The sequence below is a fragment of the Terrapene carolina genome, unplaced genomic scaffold (assembly GCF_002925995.2).
Source record: "Terrapene carolina triunguis isolate 2854851 unplaced genomic scaffold, T_m_triunguis-2.0 Scaffold210, whole genome shotgun sequence".
Lineage (NCBI taxonomy): Eukaryota > Metazoa > Chordata > Testudines > Emydidae > Terrapene > Terrapene triunguis.
Window position 1 is genome coordinate 46,083,470 of NW_020664561.1, and position 10,599 is coordinate 46,094,068.

At 43.4% G+C, this 10,599-nt stretch overlaps 1 protein-coding gene across 1 annotated transcript in view; it reads right to left on the reverse strand.

The window, feature by feature from the left end:
• Positions 1–294: 294 nt before the first annotated feature.
• The window catches only part of LOC113407245 (LIM/homeobox protein Lhx8), a 21,708-nt gene continuing 11,403 nt past the window's right edge, over positions 295–10,599 (reverse strand). Inside the window, exons 7-9 of the mRNA XM_026655525.1 lie at positions 5,000–5,095; positions 3,897–4,080; positions 295–454 (exon numbers count right to left, since the gene is read on the reverse strand). Of these exons, the coding sequence (XP_026511310.1) occupies positions 378–454; positions 3,897–4,080; positions 5,000–5,095 (357 nt within the window). The 3' untranslated portion in view covers positions 295–377. The remainder of the gene's footprint in view (positions 455–3,896; positions 4,081–4,999; positions 5,096–10,599) is intronic.

Below are 10,599 nucleotides of genomic sequence, written 5' to 3' on the forward strand. Positions count from 1 at the left end.
AGATACAAACTAATGATAAACTACAATTTCACAAAGAATTGTAAACATTTTGCACAATTATCAGTCCTTTCTTTTAGGCAAAGTGCTCTTGATGATGAATAAATTAACAAATACATAACTAGAGTGGACTACTTCCAGACAATACAAAAAAGGTGTTTAATAAGCCTTGTAAACAACATATAGTTATTTATGCAGAATCCATAAAAGTGTCTTGCAGGCCAACTATACTTACGTACTTGGGCAGCAAAATGGTTTTGAAAATGTTTTGGATGTTAAATAAAAAATTTACATTAATATCTTTTCAACGATATTTTAATACACAATAAATGACTCTTAAGAGTACATCCTTACTAGCTTTTATCCCTGAAAGAAAGGAATTAGGTGTGACTTATTGGCAGTTGTGTCATTGAATGGGGTAGCAAGGGCTGGAGTCCAAGTGCTGTAGGTGAATGAGCTAAAAAAATAGAAAGATTTATTGGTCAACTGCATTGAAAGTAGAAAACATTGCAAGCTAGTAAAAAAAAAAAAAAAAAAAAAAAAAAAAGACACTATACTATGATGACTGTGCCACAAAGGAGCTGCACTAATTTCACTAACCTCAGCAAGGGCTCTTCTCTAGCACAGTGGTTCTCAACCTTTCCAGACTACTGTACCCCTTTCAAGAGTCTGATTTGTCTTGCATGCCCCAAGTTTCACCTTCCTTAAAAACTACTTGCTTACAAAATCAGACAAAAATACAGAAGTGCCACAGCACACTATTACTGAAAATTTGCTTACTTTCATTTTTACCATAAAATTATAAATAGACTGCAATATAACTACTATATTTCAGTGTGATACTTAAACTGATTTTTCACTTATGAGCCTTGTCTGAAGAAAAAGCTCTGCCGCCTGGGGCTGAAACATGTAACTTAGCTTTCTGGGGCCCAGGCAATTGCCCTGCTTGTCATCCCCTAATGCCAACCCTGCACTTGCAACCCACCAAAACCCATCCCATGACCCCCTGTGGGCTGCAACCCTCAAGTTGGGGGGGAAAAAAACAACCACCAAAAAAAACAACAACAAAAAACCACACACTCCTAGATGAGTTGAGTACCCCCTGGAAGACCTGAGTACCCCCAGGTGTACACACACCCCTGGTTAAGAACCACTGCTCTAGCACAATTACAGGATCTAGCCAGTTTTAATGGCATTACAATTGTTTCCAACTTCTTCATTCTGGGTCACAAGCTATTAGTGCCATTTCCATCCATGCATATTATCCTGCAGCTTGGGAAGAAAGCAGACAGATCCTGTCTACATGGCAGATGCAACCATCTCAGGAAACCTGGTTACAATACAATTGTTCCCTAACCTAATTACAAACATGGTTCAAATTTGTGTGGTGTTGAAACAACTGAAGTCCAGCCTACATTACAAACTGGAACTAGATTTTGGTAACCTGGTTCATAGGTGCTGACTCCATGGGTGCTCCAGGGCTGGAGGACCCAGGGGGGAAAATTAGCGGGTGCTCCGCTCCCACTGGCAGCGAAGCTCCCCCGAGCATGCCGCATCCCCACTCCTCTCCCTCCCTCCCAGCGCTTCCTGCCCCCCATCGCCTAACCACTGTTTGGCAGCGCTTAGAACTTTTTGAGAGGGAGGGGGAGGAGCGGGGACACGTTGCGCTCTGGGGAGGAGGCGGAGAAGAGGCAGGGCAGGGACTTGGGGGAAATGGAGACGGGGCTGGGGCGGGGACTTTGGGGAAGGGGTGGAATGGGGATGGGGCAAGGGCCATGCAGGGGTGGGGGTTGAGCACTCACTGGGCAGAGGGGAAGTCAGCACCTATGACCTGGTTTGGAGATCACTGTAGTAGCCAGGTTTCTCTGTATGCCAGTGTGGAAAGAGCCTTAATCTGCAATGAAGTTGCTAAATGTTCCACTAATCTCTAGTTCTCCTTTCAAGTCTTCAAATACAAATTCCAAACTAAAAAAGTGTCTAAAAATCCTGAATTGGAAAATAAAATGTTTAGAGTAAACACTTTTTCATTTAAGATTAACTAAAAATGAGCAATAATTACATTTTTAAATTAACAGCAACAAATCAAGTGTGTTTAATATAATTTCTCATCACCAGCATTATTATTATGTAGAACGGTGGTTTTCCAAACTTTTTTTCTGGTGACCCAGTTGAAGAAAATTGTTGATGCCCATGACCCAACGGAGCTGGGGATGAGGGGTTTGGGGTGTGGGAGGGAGCTCTGGGCTGGGACAGGGGGTTAGGCTCCAGGAGGGGGTCAGGGCTGTGGTCTGGGGATGCAGACTCTGGGGTGGGGCCAGACATGAGGGGTTTGGGGTACAGGAGGGGGCTCTGGGCTGGGGATGCAGGCTCTGGAGTGGGACCAGGGATGAGGGGTTTGGAGAGCAGGAAGGGGCTCCAGGTTGGGGGCGGGGGCGCTCAGGGCTGGGGCAGGGGATTGGGGCATGGAGGTAGGGCATGGAGTTACCTCAGGTGGCTCCCGGTCAGCAGCACAGCAAGGTTGCCAAGGCAGGCTTCCCACCCGTCCTCGCACAACGGACCGCACTGCACCCCGGAAGCGGCCAGCAGCAGGTCTGGCTCCTAGGCGGAGGCGTGCAAGCAGCTCTGCGCAGCTCTCGCCCGCAGGCACTGCCCCCCCCCCAGCTCCCATTGGCTGGTGCTCAGATGGGGGCAGTGCACGGAGACCTGGGGGCCCCCCCGCCTAGGAGCCGGATCTGCTGCTGGCCACTCGCGGTGTCAGAACAGGTAGGGACTAGCCTGCCTTAGCTGGGCAGCACCGCCACCGGGACTTTTAACGGCCTGGTCGGCGGTGCTGACCAGAGCCGCCGCGACCCAGTGCCTTCCATTCCATGACCCAGTACTGGGTCGCAACACGCACTTTGAAAACCACTGATGTAGAAAGTACACAGTGATCTTTATATCCAAATCCTCAGCTATGCTAGTACAACAAAGGGAGCAGCTACAGTAATAGATAGGATCCTACCAAATTCACCACCATGAAAAACACATCATGAACCGTGAAATCTGGTCTCCCCCTGGGAAATCTGGTCTTTTATTTACTTTTACCCTATACTATACAGATTTCACAGGGGAGACCAGTGTTTCTCAAATTGGGGGGCCTTACACAAAAGAGTTGCAGAGGGGTCATAAGGTTATTTTAGAGGTGTTGCAGTGTTGCCACCCTTATTTCTTCGCTGCCTTCAGAGCTGGGCAGCTGGAGAGTGCTGGCTGTTGACTGGGTGCCCAGCTCTGAAGGCAGTGCCCCGCCAGCAGCCGCGCAGAAGTTAGGGTGGCAATATGATACCATGCCACCCTTACTTCTGCGCTGTTCCTTTCAGAGCTGTGTGGCCAGGGTGTGGCAGCTGCTAAGAGCTCAGCTTAGAAGGCAGCAGTGCAGAAGGGTGGCAATACCATACCATACCATCCTTACCGCTGCACTGCTGCTGGCGGCAGCACTGTCTTCAGAGCTGAGCTCCCAGCCAGCAGTAAGTGTAGCAGTACCGCAAACCCATCCCACACACACACCAGAGACACAAAAACCTTGTGACACCGACCCAGCCACCCCCAACTTCTTTTTGGGTCAGGACCCCTACAATTACAACACTGTGAAAATTTAGATTTAAATAGCTGATATAATGGAATTTACAATTTTTAAAATCCTATGACCGTGAAATTGACCAAAATGGACTGTGAATTTGGTAGGGCCCTAGTAATAGGTGTTGAGAGATTAGAGAGAATACTGGAAATGAGAAGTGATAGTCAGATTTCTTTACTATACTATTATTTACATTACCTGATAAATCCTCTTGCTTCACCTAAAGAAAGCATTGATAATTTTGTACTTAGATCTGAAGAGAGTTACAGTAAGTTACTGTACCTACCATCCATGTAACTATGTAGAGCAGTTAACATTGTCCCATCTTGGGGTACATATGCTGAGTATGCCATTTCTTCTAACATTGGTGGAGACAGCCTAGAGGGCTGAACTGCTGTGACAGGAGCAGTCGATGAATGATTAGGACTAACATGTTTCTTATGGCGTGCTCTACAGTTTTGAAACCACACCTGAAAAGGAGCAAAATAATAAATCATGTTTGATTGTATTTAATTTTGACATTTAATTTAATAAAATCCTCAAGTTTGAATTCAGCTTCAGCTGAACTATAGTGTCAGTCTCACAGAGCACATGGAACTGTGACTAGATCACCATTACATTGCTGACAAGAATGTTGAAATATTCTTGGTATGCCAGGTTGGATTTTTTTTTAAAGTAATCTAGCCTCCATTTTTTTAGAAGTTTGAACCCGGTAGCCAGGGATTATAGAAGTCAGCCATTCTTATAGAAATATTCTGTGAAGTTTTTAACCCAGGGATGAGTGAAAAGAGAAAGGAAAGCCCTTATACTATGGTTGGATCATAGTGGTATTGTTTAATGAAGGGGGTCCCCCAGACACAAAGTTTGATTCTGGATTTGAACTTCCTTTAAGTTTTAGATAGCATGAGGATAGGTTTTAGCTCAGGACCCATATTGAAGTTGATCAGTAGATGTCCTCTAAATCTTAGTCAGTGTTTGTACAATGTATTGCAGCAGCTTTGGGGGAAAGTGAGTAAATGCAATTAAATCTTGCTCAAAAATGAAATCAATAAGTTTCATTTTTGTCTCTAGCAAATTTTGTATCAACATAACGTATTCATTGAAGAGACTTTTTTTTTTAAACATAAAACTCATTTAGGTGTCTGTATATTTTATCCCCCACCCAAAGTATGTGATGCATACAGTACATTTTTCATCTAACAGATATGAGTGTTCTAAACAATCTTTGCACAAAAGATTTGATCTGCAGTTATGTTTAAACTACCAGATTAGATCTCTTTCCAACTAAGGAATTAGCAATTTTCTTACTTGCAGTACTACGCACTTTGAGTAACTCAGATTTTGTATAACTTGGACTTTGTGTTAGTGAAATAACTTTAGTACAGTCACCTGTATCACACGCCTGCTCAAGCCTGTTCTTTCTGCCAGTTTTTGGAGCGTTTGTGCATCTGGATTGTTGTCTTGAGCAAACTGTGCTTGCATAACCTGAAAAGGTAAAAGGTTGATTTTTTAAAAATTAAGTACTGTAAATGCTAGCAAATCAGATATTACAGGCTTCTCTCAAATTCATGGTCATATCCCTTCATCAATGTAAGGGAATAATGCTCTTTAACCCCCAAGCACATTGTCCCAGTTTATCCTTTTAAAATCATCATTTTCAGAGATAATCTCTTACTCGGAGTACTAAAATGGCCACATTCAGACACTTAGAATTGGAAGAGGCATTTTTCTTTGTTCTGGTTTGCAGTAGTGGTGGGAGAAATGCAGGTATGACAACTGCACTAGAGATTATGGCAGAGAATTCACTGCAGACTAACTTAAATGTTGTTGCTAGATAAAGTGTATAAACTGCAGACCAGCGAATACATAATGGGGCACAGAATGAACTTTCCATGGTTGACAGGTTCAAAAAGACCAATCAATCTAGGTCCTGTATTCTAAAGAGGATCCCCACTTAATCCTTTTCCAGCTGCCCTGAAATATGTATGTAATTTTGAAGTCCTGAGTTTATGCCACATTTACCTTTAATCCATCTCTGAATAATACATAGGCTGCATATAACAGACCTACTACTGGCTAATCTCACTAAGCAATGCCAGACATAGCTCAGCATAGGATTAGGGTGATATGGTGCAATGTTTTGCAAACTGAAAAACGGATCATTTGTCATTAAAAATGAATGGCATCTTTTGCAAAAGTGGATGTCAGTTTAACTTGTGTCTTGACTAAGTTCTAATTTTCCCTAAATTCCTTCATTAGCTTCAACTGGAAAATAAATTTTCACTTTCTGTCCTAAACTGTGCATCATTGAGCATTTCTGTTTTACCCTTAGAGAAGGACTGCATTTTTGTAGCTGGTAAATTATTCATATGCTCAGAGACAAACTATATATATCTCTACCCTGATATAACGCTGTTCTCGGGAGCCAAAAATCTTACCGTGTTATAGGTGATATTGGGTTATATTGAACTTGCTTTGATCCGCCGGAGTGTGCAGCCCTGACCCCCCCGAGCACTGCTTTACCGTGTTATATCCGAATTCATGTTATATCGGGTCGCATTATATTGGGGTCCTTTCATATTAAAGGACTCCAATTATAAAAGGTGTGAAAATTTTCCTAATCTAACAAAGTGAAACTGCATGGCCTTTTGCTGGTGACTCTGTAGTGGCAGAAAGGAAAATCTAAATTTGCTCATTTTTGGACTTTGGGGACCAATGATGCATTTGCCATGTATGTAGGGTTACCAGATAGCAACTGGTAAAAACGGGACGGGGGAGGGGGGTGTAAATGGGCACCTATATCAGAAAGTCCCCAAAAAAGGGGACTGTCCCTTTAAAAACTGGATGTCTGTGTTTGCAAACTTTTTCATAGCGTGGACCAAACTGAGTGTTTCATGGACCACTTCCTCTCTCTTTTCCGATATCATGGACCAACTCCTTTCCTATGAATAGTACCATAAAATTCCAGTGGCAACTATAGCAATTGCTTCCATTGAGAAGTGTGGTACAAAAGAGGCCCACAAGTGTTTTGTCTTTTTTGAGGCAAGGTAATCACACTCCCCAATTTAGATATTCATTTAATGTCCCCTTTCCATGTATTCTGTTTCTCTTAGAAACAATAAGAAGGGTCAGCCTGTTACCATCTAGTTCTGCATGGACGACAGTTTGTAAATCGGTGTGGTACTGCTAGATAACACACTTTTGTTTCATATGTGTAAGGGAACATTTGTAGGTTAGATGCAGTCTAAACTAGCGGGTTCTCTTCTTAGCTCTCCAGTTCACGCAAGAAGCTCGTTGACATCTTGTACAGGTGAATCCAAAGCAGAAGTGGTTTATCAAGATTTAGGACAGCCTTAGAAACATAATCACCTCTTTACTACATCATATAGCCCTCAAATACCACCTTGACTATATTCTCCAGTCCAATACTTTAGATACAGATAATTACCCACTCCATTTGACCCACACCAGCACTTAGATTTGCCAATGAGTTTGCTTTGAGTATGAAGAACAATAGAACCCAGAGAATAAGAGCATAAGAGACTTTATTGATAAAGTACTTTGGTTTATACATATTACCTTTTAAATTGGTTGTAGAGATAGAATGATTTTGCCCATTGGATATTACCACATATTAGTCAATTTTCAGTTTTGCTATAACAATTCACCCATCCCTCTAAGATTTCATAAACCAAAGCTATAAACCTGAATCTATTCCATAATTTGACTTAGCTCATTTACAGAGCTAATATTTTACATCAGCAGCTATTTTCTAGTTTGTCTTAAATAAAAACCCATTCTGTCACTCAGAGTTTTATATGAAAAAAAGAGATAGTTTCTTACTTGTTAATTGGGTTCTCCATGTCCCAATATGCCAGCCCATATTGTGGGTATAAGTCCTCCTACCAGCAGATGGAAACAGGAAAAAAGTAAAGCTCTTGTGAAGTCAAAGTTTGTAAAGTGCTTTGAATACAGAGCACTACGTAAGAGTCAATTACTATGTTATTCCTCCTATAAAGGCAGTTAGCTGGATGAACCTCTTCAGACTTCCTGAGCATTAAAAATTCTATTCTGTTCATATTAAAACTCCATAAAAACGTTTAAGGGAGAAATTAGTCCCATCTTCACCAACACGAGAGATGGCAGGGTGGGATGCCTAGGCTGATCGAGAATACTACCTCTCAATTTTCCGCCTATTGAGCGTGAACTTGAAAAGCACCTTCCAATTCCAAAACAGGCATGTGGTGGGTACCAGAGAAGAACAGATGGATGGATTACAACATCTATAAGCCTAGACTTCCATAAATGCATTTCTAGAGGCTTCCCACATCAGGTCTCTTTAGTGATATAAAAGGGTATGCAACACACACCCAGGGAGTTGCTTTACATATTTCTGGAAGAGAACCATTCCCCACATCCACAATCTCCATAGAAGCACTTGTCAAATTATTCTGAATAGGAGACAAAGCTATCTATACCTGCCACCATGTGCTGCTTCAATGCAGTTTTAAAACCAGAGATGATGGTGAAGCATTAGAAGCTGTTCTTAGAAAGTCAGATCCTTTGTGAATGCCCCAACTTAGAGAGTTCTTTCGATTTAGATAGAAGGAAGCCTTAATATGCCTGATATAAAGATAACACTGCATGTGTTCTTTCATGGCTCCAGAGGGAAGCTTTCTGACCCACGAGGAAAGACCAAGCAGGACCAGGTGCCTGGTGGGATAGAACAATCTGAGCCCAGATCAAAAGATCAGATCTAAGGTAGAGGTGGTGATTTAGAAAGAAGCATTAACTCCAGAAGCCAAGGACAATGCTAAATTTAGAAAATGCAATCTTCAAAAAGGCTCTGCCCATCGAGGTTAAGGGCAAAGTACGCTAAGGTTGACTTGGACAGCAAAAGTCATTCAATCCTAAATCTAATGGGCCCTGAAACCTGAAGAACATTCCTCTCAATCATCTTAAGGAAGTAGGATATGATCAGTTTAACCTGAGAGGGGGCTTAAAGATCTCTTTTGAGGCAATTCAGAAGGTGCGCTGATTAGCGCAATTCCTATTTTCTTGGTGGGTTCTGGCTCCAGCTCAGCCAGTTGTTTTGGATTTCAGAATCTTAGAAGTTTGAATAGCAGCAAGAGAAGGGAAATTTCTTCTTGCCAAGAAGAAGAGTAAAAGATACTTCTTTGTTCCCTCCTCCCCCACATTGCTGATATATACAATCTACATATTGCACTTCTGTTTGGATTATCACTGCCTACTCCTTCAACTTGGGGCAGAAATGGCAAAGTGGGTTTTTGACAGCAGACTGAGAGACCAGTCTCCACCAAGAGCCAACAGCCACATTACTACACCTTGGCTTAAGTGCTTCATGTCCACTACTACCACTCTATTGGGCCACTCTAGGGACAATTCCTACTGAATACTCTTTTTACAACTGCCAGGGAAGGAGAAGGATAGGCTGGCCAGACAGAGCTCAGATCAAGGCAGCAGAGAAGCCAAATTTAAGAGTGGCTACATGTAAAAAGCTTGCCAAGCACACTATATCAGGCTGTTTCTTTAAGAAATCCAAACCACCAATAAGAACACACTAGACTATAACAGTAAAGCACTGTTAAGGAACTGAATTGCATCTTCGGTTTCAGAAACTGAGTCTGCAAAAGAAACATCTTGCTGACCTAAGTATCAGACCTGACCTGAGAGACATGAAATACTGAGCTGAAAAAGATTCTCAATCATTTGCTTCAATTTGTCACCCAGAGTTCCCAGAAAAGACTGCATCCTACTCTCTACCAGGCACATATATGCTTCTGATTCTACCTGCAGCAATCCATCAGTCAGGTCAGGGATGACAGAACGGCTCTATGGAAGGAGAGACACAGTAAGGACTACCATTTTGTCTTGGTGATTCTGGTAGTCACCACAGAAGACAAGGCCCTAAATGTTCAGTGCTGACCCAGAATGAAAAACGGAAAGAGTGTGTTACACCATGTGCACAAATATGAAATGAGACACAAAGGGATGCCACCTTTGTAGCCTGTAGGAGCTGGAGTCTATTCCTGCTGTTACCCCTGTAATGATTGGGTTGACACTGGTCATAGATTTTATCTTGAGAAGGCTAAATCAGGTTTTTCCTCAAAGATCAAATGATCTGAACTATTCCATGACGGAAAAGCTATTTATTTTCATGGGGGATAGGGACCAGTGAACAACTCCACATCAGAGACTAGGTCCAAAGATGTAAATCTTAGTGGGCCATAATCAAGGCAATCATGATGCAGAAGGAAGCCCTAGTGACAGAGGAGATTCAGCCAGCCAGCCCCCTTTAGAGCAGACTTGACCACACAAGAGTTTTGATTCATCAGCCCCCACAACACGCGGAGTCTCCCATCTCTTCATCATAAGAAGTATATCCACTGACTGAGCTGGTATAGAGGGATGTTGGAAAATGCTTCATACAGTATACAGTACGTCCAAACCAAAAGAGTAAATTGTGACCATGATATTCTCACACTGCTAGGGTTACCATTTGTCCGGATTCCCCCGGACATGTCCGGCTTTTTGAGCTAAAAATAGCGTCCGGGGGGAATTTGTAAATGTCCGGACTTCCCCCCCCCCCCCCTGCCGAGCACGTGCGGCTAACAGGGCAGCCGGCCGGATGGTGCCACTTACATGGGGCTCTGACAGCCAGAGAGAGCCCCTCCTCCCCCTGCAGCTGAGATCACTCCCTCCCTCCCTGCATTCACAGATCGCTTCCAGCAGTCTGGAGCTCCTCCCCCGCTCTTCCTCCCCTGCCAGCCAGCCTGCCGGGACGAACGGCTCAGGCCGTTCCTGAACAAGCTCACAGAGACATTAGGCGAAGGCCAACAACAAGGGGGCCAGGGGATCGGAGAAGGGGTAGGGAGGTTCTGGAGGGGGCAGTCAAGAGACGGGGGGGGGCTTTCTGGGGGTGGGGGTGTGGATAAGGTTTTGGGCAGTCAGGGTACAGGTAGGGGGTA